The sequence below is a fragment of the Zophobas morio genome, unplaced genomic scaffold, assembly GCF_036711695.1.
Source record: "Zophobas morio isolate AGI-343-1 ecotype UQ-CSIRO unplaced genomic scaffold, CSIRO_AGI_Zmor_V1 ptg000007l, whole genome shotgun sequence".
NCBI lineage: Eukaryota > Metazoa > Arthropoda > Insecta > Coleoptera > Tenebrionidae > Zophobas > Zophobas morio.
The window spans coordinates 11,449,017-11,471,804 of NW_026972112.1; the positions used below are offsets into that span (position 1 = coordinate 11,449,017).

A 22,788-nucleotide genomic window follows, 5' to 3' on the forward strand; every position below is an offset into this window, starting at 1 on the left:
GTTTTAACTTTGACTAAGCAACATCAAACATTTTAATTAGTTGTTGTTTTATTTTTCAACCACCCTTTTGAACATTCGCCCCATAAAGATATACACAAAAATAGTATTACAACTGAGTAAATACATATGACATGGTCGATGAGACTTATTTCTTCTCAACAGTATCATAAACATCACTTCGCCTTTGATGAAAAATGGGTATTTGTTGTCTGACTTTATCACATTCGTTAAAATCAAGATCACTATAAATAATTTCTTCACCATGTTTAGCCTGAGCCACTACTTTCCCCCAAGGGTCAGTAATTTGGGAGTGTCCCCATGCAATATATCCTTTTTCACCTCTCGCTGGGCTTATGGCAAACACATAAACTTGATTATCCAGTGCACGAGCCCTCTGCAGTAATTCCCAATGTAATGGACCTGTAGTCATATTAAAGGCACCTGGATATATAAGTAATTTGCAACCTTAAAAACACACTTTTCAATTTGAAACATTTACACAATGTTCAAACCTTTTTTGCGGTACAGCTTTGCCAGTTCCTCAAATCTTAAATCGTAACATATTCCTAACCCAACAGTTATTTCATTTATATTAAAAGTAACCAATTCATTACCGCCTGATAAAATTTCTGATTCTTTGAATGTTATACCGCCTGGTATGTCTATGTCAAACAGGTGCATCTTTCGGAATTTTGCAATCATATCACCAGCTGGATTCCATACCGTACATGTATTGTAAAGTTTGTTGTTATCCCGTTCTGGAAACGTTCCTCCTGAATATCAAATATTAGTAAGCGTTAATTACAGATATTGAAGTTTTACCAATAAGAAAAATTGAGTTTTTTTTTGCACATGCCGAAAGCATCTTGCTGGTTGGACCATCTGGAATGCTTTCTGCATATTCATCGAAGAATTTTGTTCCATATGGTGAATTGAAACATTCGGGAAGTGCTACTACTTGTGCCCCATTAGTTTTTGCTTCATCTATTAGTCGTGACGCATTTTGTAAATTTTTCTGGCGATCTTTTCCCACTGAACACTGGACCAAGGCTGCTCGAAAACTTTGCAACATTTTTGTTCCAGCACACGTACTGAAGAACTTGTTTATACGTTTTGATGCATGACACAGCATTCTAAAATATATCTCTGTTTAGATAATTCGTTTCATTACATTTGTTTACATTCAGAGTGAGATTTTCTCACAAGTCCTCTGATAAAAAATACGAAGTCAAAGACATGGTTTTCTTGAACTAACTCATTAGAAACAAGGTCGTCATAAATTTGACTACGAAAATTGGTTTATTTTAGAACTACGGCTACACCGCAGAAAATTCGACGTCGTAAGCATATCATATGATGTTATTTTCAAGGACGATAATCCAACGTCCTTGGTTATCTTACATATCATATAACAGGAATTTTTGTTAAGTGATAATTAATAAATTACGTTTATTGACGTTTGTTAAACATCTCTAGGATAAAAAATGCGTACGCCCCTGTAAATTACCGCCATGTTCAGGTATTTTTTTAAACGTTTTTCTGGGTTTTGGCGGGAAACATCTGGGAAGAGGGAAACCATGATATTTTATGTATATCAGTTAAAAAAGTAAAATATAGTTATTTGTTTTGTTGTAAAACGTTTACCAAACCACGGCGATATCAAATTAAAGATGCCACAACCAGTGACACAACCACATGTCAGATCTGCCATCTGCCACTAATGTTGTGTCATTTTGTGTATTTTGGCATTTAATTTAATGGCTAATAAAGCTTCAAAATTTGATCAAATCATTATTTAGTTTTTGTTTGTACTTGTATTGTTGGTTGCGTTTGGTATGTTTTAGGCGTGGAACTTGTACAGTTCAAGTTCAAATTTTTGGTTTTTTTTTTTTTATTTCTCAACATTTTAAAAAGCTGGTTTTGTTTGTAACAATAAAGTTATCGGTTTAATAAAAACGAATGCATATCTCTTTCCAGTCAGTAGGTACAACAATTTTTCAGTGAAAGTTTTTCTTGCATTATTATTAATAGGTTTTAAATGTAAAAAAAACACAGTATCATACTCTACAAAAAACAGCTATAAAACACTCATGATAATCATAGCATAGCAACAGCATACGCCACACATTTAAGGTTACTAGACATTTTATATATCATGTACATTTTAGGGTGTGGCGAATTCTCTAAATATTTTTTTAATACTGAGTGATATTGAATATCAACAGAATAGAACCCAATAATGAATGTAAGAGTGTCAGTTCAGACAAAATAAAGATGCAGTAACTACTACATTATCTTAATGTGACACTTTTTTGCGTCTTTTTTGGCGGTACAAGGAATGTAATAAATACAATAATATATAATAATAAATGGAATAGAGTCCATGGGTGGCAGTAATAATGTAGTTAAGAAGGTTTTAAAAAATGTACAAGATAAAATTGTCTTGACAATATGCATTATTTGAAACTTTCTTGGGGGAATTTGTAAAAGTTTGGGGGAAATATGCAACGTTCACCTGGCAACACTGCTCGACATACCGACAAAATACATATGCAATAGACAGTGGTGTGTAGTGTGTGTGCGAAATATTGATATTTACGTTTTAATTTTGTGTTTTGTCTACAGTCGTTTATCTGTATTTTGGTAATTAAATTAATCGTCAGTATTCACTTGGTAAGCGTCAATTATATGCGTTTCCACAGCATTACTTTTTATAAACGTAGAAATCAGATGATCACCGGTTACTACGCCCATTATTGTTAACAATGTTGCTACGTGGCCCCTGAGAACTTTAATTTTAATTTTCTGTACATGTTTTCTGGAAATGTTTATCTTTCTGCCTCATTTTCGCACCTACGATATTTATTTTTGCGTTGTTTTATAATTTTACAAACCGCAATGTAATCGGCGAACCATCTCGACTAAATGAACGATTTTTTTTTTATACGAATAATAACTAAATAAATGTTTCCTTCTGTTTAGAAAATGGATATTCAGATTCCATTTATTTTTGTTTCACTTTTTTCTCTTGCGAGTGTTGTTCTGATATTCATCTACAAGTTTGGAATTAAGGAGAAAAGTTACGAAGAAGCCTTGGCCGAACAAAGACAGCAGACTCATATTCTATTAGGTATTAAACCAAAACTGAAAGAGAAGAAGAGCAAGAAACTATCAAAGAAAGTGCAATCAGTGGTATGTACTAAAGTTGACTAGATTTAATACTACTGCACTATAGGTTTTGTTGACTTTCATTAAGTGACATAGTAACAAAGTGTTGATTTTTGATAAAAATTACATTCTATTTTGATCAAGGTTGTTGAAGAGCGAATTTAAAGCAACACTCCAGAACTGCAGAGTTTGTGGATAATTAATTGCGATATTTTCAATTCCAGAACTGTCACCTCTTAAAAGTAAATAAATGTACCTCCTTTTTTTAACAAGTGAAAACGCATTTGAGTGTATATTTTGTGGCTTTTTTTAAGTTGCCGTGTTTTTGCAGCCTAAAGAAAAGTCGCCCCAAGAAACTGAAGTTGTAAAAGAAGTTGTTGAGCAAGTGGAATCAAATCAGAAAAACGTGGACAGTCAGAAGAAGCCTCATGTTGAATTTAAAGAAGATACTGAAGATGTTTCCACCAAAACTGTAGTAAACAAGGTTTGTGTAATTTTATGTATTTTGCTATTATATCAATTTTGAAAAGAATGTTGGGGACTGTAAAATTGCAGACAAAACTTGATTTGTCAAAACAGAATGACAAGTGTGCATAAGTGACGTATACTGTGAACTTGACGTAAGTGACACTACAATGGTGTTAACCTAACCTTAAAATTTTTACCACATTGAATTGTGGTTAAACTCACGTCTGTGTATAGTTTAGATATGAATCTGTTTGATTTTATGATCATTTATACCAGATGTCCCAAACAATTTAATGAATGCATTAAATCAAAAGCAACCTATCCAATTTTTCCGAAATGAACTTCCTAAAACTGATTGATTTTTCCGTTCCACTCATAAAGTCGTGTCAGAATTTCGTTAAGAGAATCTGATTTGAAAACGTATTGCTTGGCCCATTAGTTGGATTTTAATAATCCACGGCTATATTCATTTTAACACCTGTATGTTATCATAAAAAAATGCACAATCAAATAGTGCGATTTATCGTAGACACTGGACTTGTTTAAAATTTTTGATAAAACACTCAGCGAACATTGTTTTAGTTGTTATAGAACATTAATACATTTTTGTATATCAATTGCCCTTAGATAAATTGATTACATCATCTCAAATATGATTAAATAAATGTTTCTTGAAAAATTTGCATTGAACTGGAGTCTTACTGGTGTTTTAGTAATGTGATTTTTGGGATTATTTGCAGATGTCTAAAAATAAAGAACCAATTCATTTTTCAAAACTGTCTATTTAATTTCCATGAAATTCGTAAATTATGTTCTGATAATGTTCCTGAATTGATTGTGTTTTGGGGACGAAGGAATTTGTGTTTAAGAAACCAAACATTTTTTGTTGTAGTTAAATTTTATTGAGTAGTTTCTAGTTTTTAAATATTCTAAAAGTCCTTTCTTCAATAACAATTTCAGAAACAACCGAAGAAGGATAAAGTCCGTCCTATTTTAATCAACAAGGAAAATTCCGAAAATGACGTCGAAAAACTCGTTAACACTGACAGCGTTACGTGTCCGGCAAATCATTTTGAAGAATTGCATCCTAAAGACGACTTCGAGTTGTTCCGTTCAATCAGCGTAAGTCAGAAAATGTCTATGACGTATAAATTTGGAACAAAATAAAACTTTTATGTTTTCCAGGGTGAAGAGACCGTTAAAGAAGAAACCGAAAAAACCGTTTCTTCTGCTGATGTCACCTCACAAAAACAAAATAGCAAAAAGCAGCCTGAAAGAGATCCACCTCCAGCTCCAAAAGAAGAAGCGCCATCTACAATACCTCCAACAGTAAATAGTGTTGTCCCCAATGTTGGAAAAGAGAAGAAGAAAAAGAAAAGCGAATTGAACACTATACAACAACTAGGTAATAATCTTGAATTTATTTATTTGTTAGTTGTCTGTTTTTCTTTATGGTTTAACAGCATATATTTGTTTTTTTTACACAGCTGGAGACACCAACGGACCTAATATGAGCATCCTTCTTAACTTGGTGCGTAAAGCTGAATTGTCTCGCTCTGAGGTTCAGATACTTATTGATCTCTTACTGAACAAGCAGCATGAGGCTCCTGCCGTCATCGACGAATGGAGTGAGGTAACTGTTGTAGTGTGAATTATACTGTCAAAATCAATAACCTCTTGTTTTTCCACGTTATTTAAATGACAGGGCAAATCGGATCCGGTTCAAAAGTTGAAGAAGCAACTCGCCGAAAAAGAAAAATTACTAGCTGAAGAACAGCAAGCTGTTGCAAACGCTCAGGCGAAACTCAAAGAACTTCGATCAGAGCACCAGAACGAAAAGAGTACGTTACTCCAGAAAATCAGAAGCATGGAGGAATTGATGCACTCAAAACAACTAGACGCTAACAGGAATCACCAACAGATCCAACAACTTCAAGCGCAGGTTAAGGAAGAAGTCATCAAGTATCATACTTTGAGGGAGGAACATGCGGCACTGCAGATGCAGAGACAACAGATTGAAATGAGATTAAATCAGGCGCAAGAGGTAAAACATACTTCCAAATAAATTTTGTTTACTTTTATATTTCTGTTGTGTACGTTTTTGTTTAACAATGAAACTCACACGTGCTTTTCATTGCTAGTCTGAAGTTATAATTTCGCAATTGCAAGGCGAGGTTCAAGAACTATCTTCAATCAATAATCAATTGCAAATGGAACTGGCGCATTTCACGGAAGAAAATATGGGTGAAAAGGAACGAAATCAAAGTCTCATTCTCCAGTTGAATAGTTTCCAAAAAGAACTGGAGCAAAAGTCTGATCGCAACCGACAGTTGGAGGTTCAGTTTTCGATCTGACGGTATACAAAGTATTTTTTACAGTAAATTATAATTTCAGGAAAGCCGCGTCAAAGCAGAGCACGACGTAGAAACCATATTAAATCGCGAAAATGATCTCAAAGCAGAAGTGTCTCACTTGAATTCCGTCATCCAACAACAGAATGAAGAAATCCGAAAACTGGAACACAATTTGAAGCAGCATTTGGATGATTTACAAAAACAGACGGACGACTCCAACAAGATAATTACTCAAGTATGTAAAATTGAATCGTGAGTTTTACGTTTTATCTGTGTGTGTTTAGCTTACCAGCGATTTACGGCAAGCCCAAGAAGAAACTGCACAAATGAAAGTCACGCACATGAACGGCGCTTTACAAGAAAATAAACAACACGAAGTGGAACTTTTGGGTCTTCACGACGAACTGGTATCAGTTAAGATACAAAAAGAGAAAGAATTAAAAACAGCGACTGCATTAACTGAAAAACTAGAGAAAGAAATAGAGGAACTAAAACTTAAATTCAACGAAGAGAAAATAAAGTTAGAAGAACAAAAATCCAAAAATAACGTAAGTTGTTGTATTTGAGTAGGAATTGTTATTTAACTTTTCATGTTCGTTAGGAATTGAGGCAAAGAAATTGGAAAGTTATGGAGGCGTTAAATGCTGCTGAATGTAGAATAAAAACTAGCGCACCTAATGCTGTAAGTTTTTTACTCATCACTTTCCAATTTGCTGGTTTTTTCAAAAATGCCAATTGTATTTTTTGCGCAGAAAACCAAGTCTGAGCAAGACATCGAAAGGGAGTTCATCCAGAGACTATTTCCTGAACTCAAAGATGAAGAAATCAACAACCCAGAACTATTCAAGACTAAAGGTGAAACTTTCATTAGGAACTACTTAAGTAACTTGAGGCAAGAAAGTTCGAAAAGTGACGACGATCAAGACGCACAACAACTTAAGGTGCAACTACAACACTATGAAAATGTTATAGATAGTACGGTGAGTTGTATTTGTACTCTTTTAAATAGTTTGCTATATTTTTATTCGTTTTAAGGAAAAAATGTTGAACAAACTTCAAAAACATATTGAACAAGAAGAGATTAATTGGAGAATGCAACTATCTGCAAAGGCGGATGAGTTAGAGGCGGTGAAAGAACGTCACAAACAAGAGGTAATTACAATTTATGATAAAATTGTGATTATAATGTTTGCTTAGTTGCATGAAAAACTGTCGAGGTTGGAAGTTGAATTGAAAAAGGAACAAGAGGATAAAAAAAGAGTGATTGCAGAGTTCCAGCAATGCAACAGTAACGGTCATGTAAGTAAAATTGTTTTTGTATTTATACGTAACTGACTTAGTTGTTACAGACTCAAATTTCTAGTAGTGAACACTGATGTAGGAGCTAAGCGTAGAACTCATCAAATGGAAGAGGAAATCGAAAATTTGTAAATTTGCTTCCATGAAAATTTTAAAAGAATAGCAATTTGAACAATACTATGTACGATTTTTTTTTAACTTATTATTCATTATTTTGTGGTAGGCATTTGTTTTTGTGTAATTTTGCTAAGTCATTCCTCGCATTATGTGTGCAATAAATTTGTAAATTCATACTTTACTATTCTAGTACACCATATTTTTAATAAAACGAGATTTTCAGTCGCAAGTTTTCATACAAAAAAAGCTGCCCTTAAAAATAACCTCTGTTGCAATATCATGTCCAGTGTCCTGAAAAAGACCGCATTACTGCGTTCCCACAAAGTTTACTAAACGACCTTGATATATTTAGATCCTGAAGCATTACATGAAAGTATGTCGTTATATGCTAGTCCAAAAGGTATAAGGTTATATGACCATTATAAAAGTAGTTGACCGCAAATAAGTACCCCCTTTGTGTGGTTCGCACTAAGCTTACCCGGTTGGCAATAAATCGTCTTCTCTTCTCAACATTTCTTGCTCATATTTAACAGGGCCGGCTTTCAAAGCGAGTGGTGATTTCGGAACCCTCAGCGGCTGCAGGTAGTAAAGAAATAATGGAGTGGTGGATTTACATATTTAGTGAAAGTCGCCCCTGAACGAAACCACAACAGCCGGTCGAGCGCCATTGGACACGTTATTTACGACCCTAAAACCTTTTCTATTGTAAACAACTTAACTTCGACACAATGGGATGATTTTATGATGGCCATATAACCTTATAGCTTTTGGTCCACTATACAATCATGTATTCATAAGAAAAAAAATGATCAAGTTGTTTAGACGAACAAGCCTGCTTAATGTTAACAGCGTATTTTGCTATAAAAATTAGTTTAATTTTTCATGGGGCTAAATATTTTAATGTAGCTGTCAGCGCGTGGGTGTTCTACAAATTTTAGTTCAACTAAATGTGCATCTTTTGCAGTAATAGCGAACATTCTGAACACATGAATCAGTTCACACATTCATTTGATATCTTAAAGGTCTCTAGTGTCTCCCACATTCATTGCATACTTGGACACCTTTTTTGACCATGCGCAGATACTAAACACTATAAAACAAAATAAGTACTATTACCAAGTTTAATGATGGGCGGGTAAATTAACATATTGGTACTTACAGCGAAATTTAATATACACAAATAATATAAAATTAGTTTTCAATAAAAACTGTAAAAAGTCATTAGTTGCAAATGCCATATCCCACTATATACAAAATCTTCATGATGGCATGGAATGTTCCTCTCTCATAAAAAATTATCTATTCAACAAACATCACATTGGTGTATAATCCAATTGAACATAAATTTGCCTAACCCCCACAGAAGCAAAAATCATCTGCGTATGAGAAATAACATACTTTGGATCGACATTTTTTGATACTTCTAATTTCAAAGCACCAACATAGACATCACTACAAAGCGTCCAGAAATGTGGTTCCTGCACTGAATACACACCAGCCAGACTAACAACCTTCTGATAGCACTGTGGGAGAACATTATCTAAGGCATGCGGTTGTCTCTGCATTAAGATTAAAACAGAATCTTTAATTAACGCTAAAACACTGAGCGCAATCAAAATCGCTATAAACATTGAACAAATTGGATCAGCGATTAACCATCCAAACATCTGCATTAGCACAGCCGAAACAATCACACCGACACTCCCTAAGGTGTCAGCTAGTATATGTAGGAAGACTCCTTTCATTATTTGAGAATTGCCGCTGCTGGAAATATCCATGTCCAGGGTGTAGTCATGAGAGTGACCATGGGAGTTGTGGGAATGCCCATGTCCAGATCCATGGGAGTGGCCGTGGCTACCGCCGTGAGAGTGCCCGTGGCCGTGCTGGAAGGCATATATACCCACCAAGTTGACTAAGAGTCCAAGGACCGAAATGACGAATAAACGTTCATGTTTAACCTAAGAGAAGGTAATTTATATGGGGTTTATTATGCGGAGTATTATTACCTCAGGTGGTTCAATTGCACGTTCTACAGCCTCTGACATTATAAAGAATGAAATGAAGAGGAGAAAAAGGCCGTTGACGAACCCAGCGAGTACCTCAGCGCGGACGTAACCATACGAATACTTCTCGTTTGCTTTCCATTTTGTTATTACAGAGGCCGCTAAACCAGCTAGCAGGCCTGTGCAGTCAAAGAACATGTGAAAAGAGTCCGAAATCAAACCTACAACAAAAATTAGTTAATTTTGTTTCTACTTTAGTGCGAAAATTATTTTTACCCAAACTATTGGACCACACGCCATATACTAGTTCCACGAACGCAAACGACAAGTTTAGAATCAAGAACAGGAACAAGTTACGCGAGTTACGATCCGAAAAAATCAGTCTCATCCATCCATGGATCTTCTCCTTGATACGGGAACCAAAGCTCCGATGGAGGGTATCTTTGTGAGATAGTGGCAGCATGATGGTTTTATTCAATCAGGGCTTCCAAGAAAGGGCTGGTCATTTTCCAAAAAATGCTTACGTGTTTCTTACAGAAACGTTGAATTTGATATGTGCACAACCAACATTTTTAGATTTTGGGTAAACAAAATATGCTAAAACCGGAAACCATACCATTCAAGACACTTTTCGTTTGCCAGACAAAAGCACTTATTGCGGACTTTTCTACAACGCCGGAAAATGTGGTAAGAGATAATTCATGTCTGGCACTTGACACATACACACATTTTCAGACATAAGTGACTGACACGAGTGACAGACAGGCCGGCCAATCTCCGTCAAGTAGTCTCTATCGATAAATAATATTATTATTTAATAATTTATCTATATATCTAGAAAAACAACGTTTTAAATTACTGTACAATTCGTTAATTTAAATTTTATTCACAAGATATATTTTTTAAATACGAATTTGTAATTAACATAACGGCGTAGAGTCCCTGTAGTCTCTACAGGGACTCTATAACGGCGAGAATATAAGCGCCTCCTGGTGGTAGCTACGTGAACTATTTTTCAAACTCAATTTTCAAAAGTCCGTCAACAATTGTAACGGTTATGTTATGAACAAGACAAGAAAGAGTCCGTGATATTTTGTACTTACTGTGTATATTTTATTTGTTGTTTTTAAAAATTCGAACATGGATTCATTTACCGAGGTAAGCTGCACATTTTGTTATCAAAATCCGTATTAATTTACAATGTTTCACAATTCCAAGAGCCTCTTATCAAGGGCTAGGGAGCGGCAAAAACTTTTGGAAAACTACAACGGTGAGGGGAGTGGGAACAGTTTTTCTAGTAAAAGAGTTGCCCTCTCGCAAACAAATTTAAATTCCGAAAGCCCAAATAAGTTAATTCACAATCACAAAAGTAATTCAGACGGGAACATTACAAAAATCGCTCATCAAAGCCCCACAACGCTCGTTTCGTCGGATTTCTCGTCTCACAAAACGCTTAACATACAAAACGATGATTTCAATATGGAAATTAAAGTAAGTTCTGCGGACAATGTACGTGTTGAGGTTCAAATTGAGGAGGATAATTCTCAGGATAGTAGTCAGACTGAAAAAAATCAGGGTGGTCTTCGAACAAATGCAAAGAATAGGCTGGATAGATTGGGGAAGTTGTATGCAGGTGAATTATGAAAATAGAACGTTTTGTTTAAATATTTTACTTTTTTTTACTTGAAAATAGGGGGAGAGGATGCTGATATTTCATCTCCAATTCACCAGACTGAAGCTAAATTTTATGCTGAAACGTCCCCAAAAGGTTGTACACCAGCTAGTACAAAAACAAAAAGAGGACTGAGTAAACTGGCTGATTTGGCACAAAATTTTACTGAGTATGAAGATGATTTGACTAGTGTAAGTTGCCTGTGACAACAATTAAGTTTTAATATTTTGAGTTTTGGAAATTTTGGGAGCACCCTGTTCATAACTGCCCTCAAAGTGAGGCTTCTATAAGTGCTAATAATGTGTATAATTTGTTGCACTTGTGTTCCAATTTTTTCGTTAATCAATGCGTTTGTAATAGTTGGCAACATTGGTGTTTTAGGCATTGTCAGCTCCAACTTATAGAACTTTTAGGGCAGTATTTTTTTACATAATAATTTTAACTGATTATGAATTGCATTAACTTTACTTCCTGCAAAAAACAGACAGATTAGCACTTTTGTTTTTGCATTAATAAGTAGTTTATTTACTAAAATTACACAACTTTTCATAGTTCCTATATGATGAAAAAGTAGGTCTTCCATTTTCGTCTGTTAATCATCGGTCTGTCTGTCGGTTGTCTATTTTGCTACAGAAGTCCTGTTTAAAGCGTACAAAATATGGCTCTATATCTGTGAGTCACTCATATTTTTAACATTATTCATTGAATTTTAAAATTTAATGTAAAAACTACAAAACTGATTGCTCTGAAATGTTATACACGTTAGTCAAAATTCATCTGTATATCCCTTCCAAAAAATTTATGACTGCTCCTTTATTTGTGGTTTAATAATAATATATTATGGGATTATCGTAAAAAAATTAAATCTGAAAAACATTTTAAACGAAATCAACTATTTTTAACAAAATACGTCAGAGGGCGAGGGAAGTACTATCTAAATTCTTTAAGACAGTTTTTTTATGTAAACTATACTCATAAAGTTAACGTAATCCAGATACGCAAAGACACAGCTGAAAAACCATCAGCTATGACCAAAAAGTCAAGAAAACCGCCGGCACCGAAACCTCCAGCACCCCAACCATCCCAACCAAGTCCGTCGAAACCATCAGCTAAATTCAACAGCCCAGTTCCACCTCCCGTACCTGCAGAACCCTCCAAACGAGATGGTAAATTCCAATGGGACAAAAAAGTGCTCGATTCTTTGGTAATTCCGATATCTTTTCTATGTTACCAAATTACACAAGACAAAACTTCATTGACAGGAATCACAAGGTTTTAGTCGCACAGAATCCAGCACCCGCCTAATTTACAAATACGACCCTAAAAGAGAAAAGGAGAATATGGACGAAAAAGGCAAAAGAGACTGTGAACAAACGAAAATTCCACCCCTGAAACAAAAGGCTCCGTCACGCACAAATCTCATCGCTGATAAGGCTGCTCGTTTCGAGTCGCCCCAAAACACCCCTACGAAAGACCCCGCTTTGATGTCCGTGTCCGAAAGGAAAGCATTGTTTGAAAAAAATAAAGGAACTCCGCTGATACCGAAAGCCGCCTTTGCGATGCCAACACCGCAAGCTAAGCCTGATTCAGCTAAAGAGAAAAACGTGAAGAAAAGCGTCTCACAAACTCCCGTTAATCAAGAATCGGTTTCTTTGAAGGCCGGAGGGATTGCGAATAAAGTTGCTGCGTTGTTTGAAAACAAAAGTACCATTTCACAACAGCAAATCGAGAAGAACGTACAAGCGCAAAGGAAACAAGAAATGGATATGCTGCTGAATAGGTTTCACAAACCTGTTGAGGTAAGTTTTTATTTCTTTTGTCTTATTTTGGATTTTTTTGTTTTGTTTGGTCACCGTTAATTGTTTTCTACTTAGGTAATAACAGAAGAAACCGAGTATGATGACAACGCTACTGAAGAAACTGCCATGATAGAAAAAACACCTTCAGAAGTGATCACTGTTGTTCCTTCAAAAGAAGAAAGGAGAAGTAGCGGCAATAAGAGATGTAGTAAGTTTTTTGAATTTATAACCATAATCATTGTAGAATTACTTTTCTCCTGATCACTTCCCTGACGTTGTATTTAAAGCTTCTTAGGCAGTAAATTTTTCTAGGCAAATCGGATAGTCCTAAAGTAGCTGCCGTCCTCAACGATGTCAAACGCATCAAAGTCTCGCCGCAGAAAGCCGGAAGACTATATCCGAGCTTAACGGATATTGAATCAGTGACTGAGACTGAAAACGAAACGAGGTCGACAACACCAAACGATAATAGCAGGTGCGATAAAATTATAGACTGGATATTATTTGTCCTATGTCTTTCGTAAATAAGTATTATGGAACTGTTTTGTTGTAACATTATATAATAGACACTATTTTATTTCATAACTCTATTTCTTCCCTTTGTATTTGATTTAGCTTTGAGAACAGTTTTGCTGAATCTGATGATGCAAACACCAGCTTTGGGCGAGATATTCTTCGAGCTGTGTGCAAGAATCAAAGTTCGCAAAAAAACGTAAGTGTTTAAGCTAAAATGAGGCGCATGCGGTATGCTTACTCTGAACTATCACAAAAAATTGCTTTTTTAATTTAATTTATTGTGTTACTTAGTATATTTTGGGTAAGTACGCTTAAGTTAAAGCAGAATAGTAGTAATAATAATAATAATATAAATATAATTTATAAGTGAAACTTGGTTACCCTTTAGCAAATCGTGGACGATAGTAGCGACTTGTCAGACGTTTTGGATGACATGGATGACTATATTGACGAAGCTTTAGCTTACAGTGGGCATACAGATGGCCCTTCGCCTCCCAAACAAGGCAGAAAATCACCTCTAGTAAGTCCAAACAATTATTCCATAAAATAACAACTGTTTTTTTTTTTCCACACATTTCGTTATATTATTGGGATTTGTCACTATTTTGTAAGATAATAAAACAATAAGCTTAAATTTCAGGAAACTTCGTACTCTTTCAACTATAAAAATTTTCCGTCAGAAAGTCCTTCCCAATTTAAATCACCCATAAAGACTCCCATGCGTACAGAAGACGCTAAAGACCTTCCTACGCACGTTGTCGATGGCGACAATATCTTACCTTTAACGCACACCGTCAGTTTTTATCGGAAACAACAAACCCAAACTTCCACAACACCAATTCGACAAATTTCGCGACAACCTCTAGTGGAAGAAACCCCAGAAAACAACCCCGAAGAAGAAGAGTTAATTCAAAAGAAAATCAACGTGCTTAAAATTGAGATCGCAAAACAAGAACTCATCATTTCGCAGACAAGTCAAGCCCTCAACTTGTGTAATTCTACGTTAGAATTCATGGGTTCCACTGAACAAGTGGAAGCGGAACGAGTGCTGCTACTCGCAAGTAAGAAAATTGGAGCCTTCATGACCGCGATAATTTATTATGGCTTTCAGCGCATCGTCGGCAAGCTGCAGTGCATGAAAAACAACGACTAGAAATCGAGCGAACAATTCGGCCGCAAAGAAAAGGCGTAGAACAAGTTTACTTACAAAAAGGTGACTTAACCATCTCGAAGATTGTGCTGCCGCTGAAACAAAAGTACGTGACGGCCTTAGCTGCAGCGGGCGGCAAAGGACATCATGTCGTTTGTTTAATTAAATACAACGAGCAAGTTTTGCCAACACAGTTGGTGTCTACTGTGGCTTCCAGCAGTAAAAATCCAGAGTTAGAACTAAGCGTCCCGGGAACGATAACACTGCGGGATGTTTATAGTGACTTTACTGTAACTTTGGAGGTGTACTGTCTCCAAGCTCAAGAGGAAATCCTTCCCCATGACATCAAATACCACATCAAAAAGGTACACATTTATTATACTATATTGTACGTTGTCATTGTTTTATTTTCAGCCGAGCGCAAAATTAACACCAAAAAAATCGAAGCAAGATTCTCGTTTAATTCGACCAGTGAAGGAGTCCCCGGCCGGCCCACAAGTCGTGCGTTCACCTACCTTCGCCTTAATGGGTTACGTCGTGTTTTCTGCAGCCACAACTAATAAAAAACAGTGGAGTTTAAATAATGTATGCTTCTATTTTTCTTAATTATAAAAACATCTAAAGTGATTTTTTCGTTGCAGACACCTTCCATGAGTCCACTGGAAGGCACAGTCGAAATGTGCATTTCGTGTCAGATGGCTACCACAATCGAACACCGTGGTTTTCTGACAATGTTTGAAGATGTGTCAGGTTTTGGAGCTTGGCATCGCAGATGGTGCCTACTCAGAGGCGACACTTTGAGCTACTGGAAATATCCAGATGACGAGAAAAATACGGTATTGTTGAAATGTGTTGTGTCATATCAGTTTTAAATAATTTCTATGTTTTTAGCCACCTATCAATTCCATTCAGCTCTCGGAATCAATAACGCAACACGTGGGACCAGTCAGTCGCGATATTTGTGCCAGATTACACACTTTCCTCTTGGAAACTGAAAGGCAGGCTTCTCCGCACGATAAGGACAGTTTGATTACAGTGCGCAAAGGACCGAGGACCGTCATACGGTAAAATACGATTTTCGTGTCTTTTCGGTGTTTCATGGATGTTTTTTAGGCATCTCTTGTCGGCTGATACAAAAGAAGAACGGTTGGAATGGTGCAGTAAATTAAATTCGGCTTTGTGTGTTAATGTGAGCCGTAAAAGTCGCGACTAAGTCGCTTAAGTTGTAATAATATTAATATAATTTTAATCTATGTATTTTATATCAAATTTAAACATTATGTATATATAAGTTTTAAAAATTTATTTATATAGTGTTTTACAAAATGGTTTGAAACTTAAGTTTTGAATCATTACACACCTTATGAAAATCTTAAATGTAAACTATATGACACAAATTCACCCATAAATGTTTTATTGACTATATTATAGACATTAATAAATCATTTTAAACTAAACCTTTCTTTGTTTCTTCGCAGCGTTTTCGTTTTTCACATCTAGGTCGGGAGCAATCGATTTAAGCAGAGGCTGTTTGCAATACTTGCCAAATAGAGTTGTCAAGAGAGCTACGCCATAACCAGTTGCCCTTTCACCCTAACAAAAGCAAAACGTATTTTAAGGTTAACGTCTACATGGTAGAACCCACGCAAATTTGCTATGTTCATCCCCATTAAAAATTTGATGACGCCATTTCAAAATTTTGGTAAAATCTGTTCAAATGAAAGAGTCATTGATCACATGAAAGCTGCATGATGCATCCTAGAGCCGAGTGCGCGTAGCCCGTGTTACACCGTAGAGAAATTTCACGTTCTGATTTTGACAAAATAATGTATCCAACATGATGGCGGTTACAAATATAAAAACCACCAAAAACACAAACGACGAAAGCAAGGGGACGACACAACGCAAGGGATGAGTAAACAATGAAACGCACCGGCAACGAAATATCGCTACAGTGTAAACCTGGCTCGGAAAAAACCCTCCCCCAAATTTGTCGACCAATAGACAGTTGAACACGCGCTGATCACGCGTCTTATTGCTGACTCTTTCACTTGAATATACTATAGGTAAAGACATTCAAAGTAAAACGAGTAATCATCGAGTAATTAACTCAAGTGCTACTTGAGTGTCTATAAACATGACAGGTACTTACGCTATGTACTGGTGTTGCCATGTCAACGTGTACCCAAATCCCAGGATAATCAAACCCTAAATGTGCTCCGATAAACAACCCGGCACAGCTGGATTGAGCGTTGCTACGATCTGCGACGGAGTTCTTCATATCAGCTACAGCGGACGAAAATTCAGAAAAGTGCAGTTCCGGGCAATACGGTATCGGAAACACCAAATCTCCGGAAGTTAACCCAGCTTCCATGACTATATTTTCCCAGTCCTCGTTGTTGGTCAATAGTGCCGCATGGTACTTTCCGGTGGCGACACCCTTAAACAATAAACTTGATTATTTTTACTTCCCGAGCGTAAGCGAAGGAAGTATTGTAATCCGAGTCCGTCGGCCCACTCTCGACCTTTCATGACATCTTCTAGGTCTCCCGTTTCTGGTCGATTGTTGTCAAATTTTGTATTTATATTAGGCATATCATGTAGATGGTAAAACGCTAACCAAAATTTGTCTAATCATCCCCACTAATAATGTGGTGACGTCACTTCAAAATTGTACATAGTAAATGGGTTTTAAATTGTATAAAACAACATAGTCCTACACATGTAGTTTATGACTCCGTATTGAGTTATTTTTGGAAAAAAAAAAATTATAAAACATTTTGCAATTTAATTTTGAATTTGCAAAACCCAATGCTTTTAAATTTTGCACATGTTTTAAAGTTATGATAAGCATGATAAATTTTTAATCAAAATATATTTACTTATCCCCTCCAAAAAACTGATGACGTCAGCTCAAAATTTTGCCAAATAAATCCTATCCAAATTTTACAAAATATATATAATGAGTCTATACTTGTAATTTATCATTCCATTCATATTTTTTGGATTTGCATATACAGGTGACTCAAAAAAATTAAATTTAATCAGGAACTTCAAAACCGAATGCTTTGAAATCTTAGAGATGTTTTAAAGTTATCATAAGCATGTAAATTTTTGATCAAAATGTATTTGCTTATCCCCCCTAAAAAATTGATGACGTCATCTCTAAAATTTATAATTAAAAGTTTTTTAATTTTATAAATTAAGATACTCTTGTACTCATGGTGTGTGAATCCTTTTTTAAAACTGAATAGAATAATTATTGTAATATAACTTTCTTTACCCACTCTCTATTTTCTCAGAGAACATGGCATGTGCCAAAATCAGTCTTATCTTATATGTGCTAGCCCCGCCCACCCGCCCTCAATTTTCTCAGAGGGTATGGCATTTGCCAAAATCAGTCTTATCTGAGCAAGTACTAGCACCGCCCACCCGTCCCTGTTTTCTCCAATGACATATCCTCTGAGAAAATAGGGGGCTAGTACTTGGTAAGAAAAGACTGATTTTGGCAAATGACATAAGAGGTGGGTGGATGGAGCTAGTAGTTGGTAAGATAATACTGATTTTGACAAATGACATACCCTCTAAGAAAGTAAAGCGTGGGTGGCAGGGCCAGTACTTGTTAAGATAAAACTGATTTTAACCCTATAAGGGCTCGGGGGCCCCAACTGTCTTTTTTAAAAATGGTAAAACCTTCTCGGGGGCCCCAAATGTCTTTTTTTTAATGTGAAACCTTCTCGGGAGTCACAACTGTCAAAAGTATTTTTTAAGAAGGCGGAACCTTCTCGGGGGCCCAAAGTGTCTTTTTTTAAGAATATTAAATCTTCTCGGGGCTCCCAACTGTCTTTTTTAAAAATGTAAAACCTTCTCGGGGTCACCAAATATATTTTTTTTAATGTGAAACCTTCTCGGGGGGTCGCAACTGTCTTCTTTAAAAATGCAAAACCTTCTCGGGGGGCCCAACTGTCTTTTTTAAAAATGTAAAACCTTCTCGGGGGTCCCAAATGTCTTTTTTAAAAATATAAAACCTTCTTGGGGGTCCCAACTGTTTTTTTATGTAAAACCTGTTAATGTTTTAAAATGTTGGGCTCAACGTTTCGCACACTTTCTAAGGGGCAGGGTTAAGAATTAGGAAAAGGCAAAAGAGCACCTGATTTTTAACCCTGTTCCTGAAGATGCCACTTACGAAAGTGTGCGAAACATTGAGCCCAAAAACTCAATTAACACGGTCCTAACCCGGAAAACGATCATGTACTGACTCCGACCGTGAAAGCCTCTGAAATTAATGTAAAACCTTCTCGGGGGCGCCATTTTTTTTTTTTTAAGAACATGAACCCTTCTCGGGAGTCCCAACTGTCTTTTTGAAAAATGGAAAACCTTCTTGGGGGCCCCAAATATCTTTTTTAAAGAAAGCGAAACCTTCTCGGTGGCCCCAAGTCTTTTTTAAGCATATTAATTCTTCTCGGGGCCCCCAACTGTCTTTTTTTTAAGAAGGTGTACTTCAGAAGCGAGGGAAGTTCTGTCGAAATAGCTTTCGACCAATTTTTTAGATTTGCTTATACGAGGTGCCTCAAAAAAATTAATGACTGAATAAGTCAATTATTATTGATTAAATCAAGAATTGCAAGCTGGATTTCTGTCGGGCTACGTGACGATTATATTTAGGTGGAGACGCGTGAATTGCTGAGGAATCAGTCGCGGGTGATAATCACTGAATTTAATCGTCACTTATCCCATAAATATAGTTAACAAAAACTTAATTAGTGAAACGGCTAAGTAAATGAGAACGGGAATATAATGCGTTGTTATTTGTATTACTGCACCAACCCAAGTTGAAATACGTGTGCTTGCAAAAATGATGATTAACGTCATCACAAAATTTTGTAAAGTAAAAATTTTGAAACATAAGCGCAATATGCTTCTTTACATTTACTTTAGCATTACATATTTACGTATGTTTATTTCAACTTATAGGGGTTCTCAAAAAATATAAAATCCGCAAAATCAAATTTCATAATTTTTCGAAAATTCTGGCTATGTTTCATTGTACTTCAGAAGCGGAAACACCTTTCGACCAATTTTTCTTATACACATAAAAAATGCGAGGTACATACCTGAGCTCCTGTCAAAGTCGCCATGTCTAGAATTACGTTGGCTTTGAGTTCTTTTTGTGCGTAGGAGACGCCATCAGACAGGACGAGACGTCCTTCTGCATCAGTATTATTTATTTCGACCGTACGTCCTGAGTAAAGAGTATGTATATCGTCGGGTCTGTCAAGAAAAGACAGAATTCATTATGGTGTCTTAAAAAAAACACTGCGTTCGCTGAATTACTTACTTTGTAGCATTCGGACCGACCGCATTCTCTGCCAAACAAAACACTGCATGCAAATTCTGGGTAAAGTTTGCTTTAACGGCTGCATAAAACGCCCCTAAGATCCCCGCGGCGCCTCCACAGTCCCTCTTCATTCCTGGCATTGCCGTCTGAAACTCTCACATAAAAACACGACAACCCAACGACAAAGTTTTCACCTTTCCCTTGATGCTGAGACCGCCCGTGTCGTAAACGATGCCTTTTCCGACCCACGCTATGGTCGAGTGGGCGCCTTGAGGGGTATGGCTGAGAACGGCAAGAGCTGGTGGCACCACGGCCGCTTTTCCGACCCCATAAATGCCACCGAAACCTTGTTCCGCCAATTCTTCGCCTCTGATTATTACCGGCTGGATTTTAAGTGCGCGTCCTACTTCTTGCACCTCCTGCAAAAAACAATATCGTAATATCGAGAATGTTCCTTGTTTGATTAATTTACTTGTAAGAAGTGGTCGACGTTCATCTGGTTACACGGCGTGTCGACAATGCGAGCGGCTAATCGCACTCCGGAGGCAGCATCGTCCAGGACCTTCACTTCCTCGGGTGTTAATTCGGTGCTTACGTCTCCGTTATCTATTTTGGGTAGGTTTGAGGTTACTCATGAAAGGAAGAGGTTTATGTTCACCTGAATTTGAAGACACGATTATGAATTCGACGGATACTGTGGAGTTGTCGCTGCTGCTGGAGCCCGTCTTTTTGCTGTATAAAGGAAATGCTCTAGCAATGGCACAGGCGCTGGCGTACACGTCGCTTCGTTCGCAAATCATCTGGCAACGTTAAACAGGCATAAATTAATCAATTCTGATTTTTTAAATCTATTAAAGGTAAAAAATAAAAACCATATTATTTTATTTGTTTACATAGCAAAATTTTGTGATGACGTCATAAAATTTTTGGTGGGGATTACCACATCAAAAATTCTAAGGGACTATCTATCCAATAAAATCATATCAAACCAAAAAAGTACTTACGACAATGCTCTCGTCGACACCAATAGTGCAGCTTTGTACTAATCGAGTAACTGCATGTGCCCGAGAAGGAGTATTATGCCGGCTGCATTTCACAGGTAACGCAGCCATCGTTGCCAAATTCAGATACAGCGAACAGCTGTCGGTAGGTGACGGGTGAAGGCTGGAAACCGCAACCTTGAAAACATCTTCAGTCACTCTAGGTTCTAGCTTGTTTTTAATATCTTCAAACTTCAACTGGCTTAAGTGCTTTACTTGGCCAATGATCACAACGGGGTTCTGATGCGGATCGGTTTTGGTTAAGCCGCTACGAAAAACTAGTTTCGTAGTCATTTCTGGAATTTGAAAAAACGAATGAAACAGCACTAGTTATGTTTTAGAAGTAATTGGTTTTAACACTTATCAGAAGATAAGACCGCGATTACATTATTTAGTTGGAAAACTTATGAGATAAAACAAATCTAAAAATACTATTTTCTGCGATCCCGTAAGAAAGTGACTCGTATTATACAACATAAATAAAAATAGGCGCGAACTTTTAAACTTAAGTTTAAACCTTGTTTTTATTTTAAAGTCAAATAATCTATTACAAAATTATTACTGACACAGATTAATAGACGGTATTGTCATTTGCTATTTTAGGAACGGGGTTTTACAAACATAAAGGGCGTTTTGAAATCAGGTACTTGAAAAAATATATTTGTCTTATCTGTATGTTATCCTTACTAGTGTTTTGTACATCAATATATTGAGAAATTTTCTTGAAAGTGAAAATACATTGCATGGACGCTGTTCTGTTAAGATTCATGATAAATATCCCATACATCATAAACTACAAAAAAAAATGGATAACATTATCTCGTATTGTGCTTAACAATTCACCATCCCAAACTGAATTAACGCAATACAAAATGGTTTGTAACCACAATATTCACTGCTATGAAGTACTCACTATGCCTCACGTGGACATTAAGAAATTTTTACTGAAACTAAGTTCGATGGATATATGCCATGAGAAGCTTAAAACCAAAGACTTCATTGCTTGCAACAGCTCAAGGCGGTAAATGATTTTCATATGAATCAATTATTAAACACATGTAGATTTAAAAGAAAACATGACTCACTGGAGCTGTAGGAAAAACCTATACAACTAGATGGCTGAAAAATAATTTTCCACGTGTGCTTCTCCAGTGGCTACTTCAGATTAAGATCAAGGTTGATGAAATGCAAAAACAGTAAAAAATCTCTGGTAATATCAGTTTCACAAAGAAATTAACAACACCGACTGGATATTCACAATTTCAACACATTTTTGTTGCTGCAATTCAGGCAATAGTACAAACATAATCCAAGTACCAGAAAAATGACCAAATCGGGTTGATCAGTTGAATTGATGTTAAAATGTTTCATTTTGAAATGCTACTTACTCAATTCTTTTTGTTGAAAATTCCGATTTTACATTCTTTTTTCCTTTGCCCAATAAATGAAGCACAACTTTGCGTATGAAAAGCCAAGAGAAAAAAATTACAAATCACGAATCACCACTGACAGAAGTGACAGAATGACAGTTGTTGTCCACGGATCCGGTTGTTGTCGATTCGTATCGCCATAGAAATCATACATACATAGAGGGAACCTTGCATAGAGGGGATATTTTATGCGTATCGCTGGTATCGCATGACATAGGCAATAATAATTTTGTATCGAAAAAGTCGAACAGTCGAAATATTGTTCAAAACAACTCAAAAGACGTTTAATTTAGTATAAATAAATAACTTTTTATGATATTATAATTAATTTGTGTCCCCATGGTCCCAACTTTTAAGGCTGCCGGCGGTGTTGAAATAATTTTAATAACTATTACTAGAGATCTATTATGTACTCTAATAAAATAACCTCATAA

At 36.3% G+C, this 22,788-nt stretch overlaps 5 protein-coding genes across 10 annotated transcripts; 2 read left to right on the forward strand and 3 right to left on the reverse strand.

Moving 5' to 3' along the window:
• Positions 1 to 30: 30 nt before the first annotated feature.
• Positions 31 to 1,573, reverse strand: LOC135124589 (omega-amidase NIT2). 2 transcript variants are annotated; one of them, XM_064049763.1, is made up of 4 exons: positions 1,182 to 1,569; positions 823 to 1,133; positions 513 to 773; positions 31 to 465 (listed from the first exon to the last, which is right to left on the reverse strand). In XM_064049763.1, exons 2-4 carry the CDS (start codon positions 1,130 to 1,132, stop codon positions 146 to 148), a joined length of 891 nt encoding a protein of 296 aa, XP_063905833.1. In that variant the 5' UTR covers position 1,133; positions 1,182 to 1,569; the 3' UTR covers positions 31 to 145. The 2 variants fall into 2 exon arrangements, with proteins under 2 accessions (XP_063905833.1, XP_063905835.1); XM_064049765.1 differs by having other exon boundaries at positions 31 to 441; positions 823 to 1,573.
• Positions 1,574 to 2,539: 966 nt separating this feature from the next.
• Positions 2,540 to 7,631, forward strand: LOC135124591 (ribosome-binding protein 1). 2 transcript variants are annotated; one of them, XM_064049767.1, is made up of 15 exons: positions 2,540 to 2,673; positions 2,983 to 3,192; positions 3,500 to 3,652; positions 4,597 to 4,758; positions 4,822 to 5,041; positions 5,124 to 5,269; positions 5,342 to 5,680; positions 5,778 to 5,972; positions 6,031 to 6,225; positions 6,275 to 6,538; positions 6,592 to 6,672; positions 6,743 to 6,970; positions 7,026 to 7,142; positions 7,188 to 7,289; positions 7,340 to 7,631. In XM_064049767.1, exons 2-15 carry the CDS (start codon positions 2,986 to 2,988, stop codon positions 7,364 to 7,366), a joined length of 2,436 nt encoding a protein of 811 aa, XP_063905837.1. In that variant the 5' UTR covers positions 2,540 to 2,673; positions 2,983 to 2,985; the 3' UTR covers positions 7,367 to 7,631. The 2 variants fall into 2 exon arrangements, with proteins under 2 accessions (XP_063905837.1, XP_063905838.1); XM_064049768.1 differs by lacking the exon at positions 6,592 to 6,672.
• An 882-nt stretch (positions 7,632 to 8,513) lies between these two features.
• On the reverse strand, positions 8,514 to 10,171 carry LOC135124592 (zinc transporter 7-A). Its single transcript, XM_064049769.1, has 3 exons — positions 9,686 to 10,171; positions 9,413 to 9,630; positions 8,514 to 9,364 (listed from the first exon to the last, which is right to left on the reverse strand). The coding sequence occupies exons 1-3, from the start codon at positions 9,870 to 9,872 to the stop codon at positions 8,720 to 8,722; spliced, it is 1,050 nt and encodes a 349-aa protein (XP_063905839.1). The 5' UTR covers positions 9,873 to 10,171; the 3' UTR covers positions 8,514 to 8,719.
• Positions 10,172 to 10,446: 275 nt separating this feature from the next.
• Scra (scraps) lies at positions 10,447 to 16,003 on the forward strand. Of its 3 annotated transcripts, XM_064049771.1 has the most exons (16): positions 10,447 to 10,567; positions 10,628 to 10,900; positions 10,958 to 11,042; positions 11,103 to 11,272; positions 12,076 to 12,285; positions 12,344 to 12,880; positions 12,956 to 13,088; positions 13,193 to 13,355; positions 13,496 to 13,592; positions 13,785 to 13,916; positions 14,037 to 14,457; positions 14,508 to 14,911; positions 14,961 to 15,131; positions 15,188 to 15,382; positions 15,438 to 15,610; positions 15,660 to 16,003. In XM_064049771.1, exons 1-16 carry the CDS (start codon positions 10,550 to 10,552, stop codon positions 15,757 to 15,759), a joined length of 3,282 nt encoding a protein of 1,093 aa, XP_063905841.1. In that variant the 5' UTR covers positions 10,447 to 10,549; the 3' UTR covers positions 15,760 to 16,003. The 3 variants fall into 3 exon arrangements, with proteins under 3 accessions (XP_063905841.1, XP_063905840.1, XP_063905842.1); XM_064049770.1 differs by having other exon boundaries at positions 10,628 to 11,042; XM_064049772.1 differs by lacking the exons at positions 10,628 to 10,900; positions 10,958 to 11,042; positions 11,103 to 11,272.
• LOC135124594 (probable aminopeptidase NPEPL1) lies at positions 15,835 to 22,499 on the reverse strand. Of its 2 annotated transcripts, none has more exons than XM_064049774.1 (9): positions 22,313 to 22,499; positions 20,889 to 21,220; positions 20,543 to 20,684; positions 20,357 to 20,490; positions 20,079 to 20,303; positions 19,885 to 20,030; positions 19,661 to 19,817; positions 16,699 to 16,986; positions 15,835 to 16,139 (listed from the first exon to the last, which is right to left on the reverse strand). In XM_064049774.1, exons 2-9 carry the CDS (start codon positions 21,216 to 21,218, stop codon positions 15,999 to 16,001), a joined length of 1,563 nt encoding a protein of 520 aa, XP_063905844.1. In that variant the 5' UTR covers positions 21,219 to 21,220; positions 22,313 to 22,499; the 3' UTR covers positions 15,835 to 15,998. The 2 variants fall into 2 exon arrangements, with proteins under 2 accessions (XP_063905844.1, XP_063905845.1); XM_064049775.1 differs by lacking the exon at positions 22,313 to 22,499 and adding an exon at positions 22,010 to 22,028.
• Positions 22,500 to 22,788: the final 289 nt, after the last annotated feature.

Coding starts and splice junctions, on each gene's coding strand:
- LOC135124592 (XM_064049769.1), bottom strand. CDS start 9,872: ATGCTGCCACTATCTCACAAAGATACCCTCCATCGGAGCTTTGGTTCC. Junction 9,631..9,685: donor CGTGTGGTCCAATAGTTTGG/GTAAAAATAATT, acceptor TTTTTGTTGTAG/GTTTGATTTCGGACTCTTTT. Junction 9,365..9,412: donor GTGCAATTGAACCACCTGAG/GTAATAATACTC, acceptor ACCTTCTCTTAG/GTTAAACATGAACGTTTATT.
- LOC135124589 (XM_064049763.1), bottom strand. CDS start 1,132: ATGCTGTGTCATGCATCAAAACGTATAAACAAGTTCTTCAGTACGTGT. Junction 774..822: donor AAACTCAATTTTTCTTATTG/GTAAAACTTCAA, acceptor TTTGATATTCAG/GAGGAACGTTTCCAGAACGG. Junction 466..512: donor AAAGCTGTACCGCAAAAAAG/GTTTGAACATTG, acceptor TGTGTTTTTAAG/GTTGCAAATTACTTATATAT.
- LOC135124591 (XM_064049767.1), top strand. CDS start 2,986: ATGGATATTCAGATTCCATTTATTTTTGTTTCACTTTTTTCTCTTGCG. Junction 5,681..5,777: donor GATTAAATCAGGCGCAAGAG/GTAAAACATACT, acceptor TTTCATTGCTAG/TCTGAAGTTATAATTTCGCA. Junction 5,973..6,030: donor ATCGCAACCGACAGTTGGAG/GTTCAGTTTTCG, acceptor TTATAATTTCAG/GAAAGCCGCGTCAAAGCAGA.
- LOC135124594 (XM_064049774.1), bottom strand. CDS start 21,218: ATGACTACGAAACTAGTTTTTCGTAGCGGCTTAACCAAAACCGATCCG. Junction 19,818..19,884: donor GTCGGTCCGAATGCTACAAA/GTAAGTAATTCA, acceptor TTTTCTTGACAG/ACCCGACGATATACATACTC. Junction 16,987..19,660: donor CGACTTTGACAGGAGCTCAG/GTATGTACCTCG, acceptor TTATTGTTTAAG/GGTGTCGCCACCGGAAAGTA.
- Scra (XM_064049770.1), top strand. Junction 11,273..12,075: donor ATGAAGATGATTTGACTAGT/GTAAGTTGCCTG, acceptor AACGTAATCCAG/ATACGCAAAGACACAGCTGA. Junction 15,132..15,187: donor AACAGTGGAGTTTAAATAAT/GTATGCTTCTAT, acceptor TTTTCGTTGCAG/ACACCTTCCATGAGTCCACT.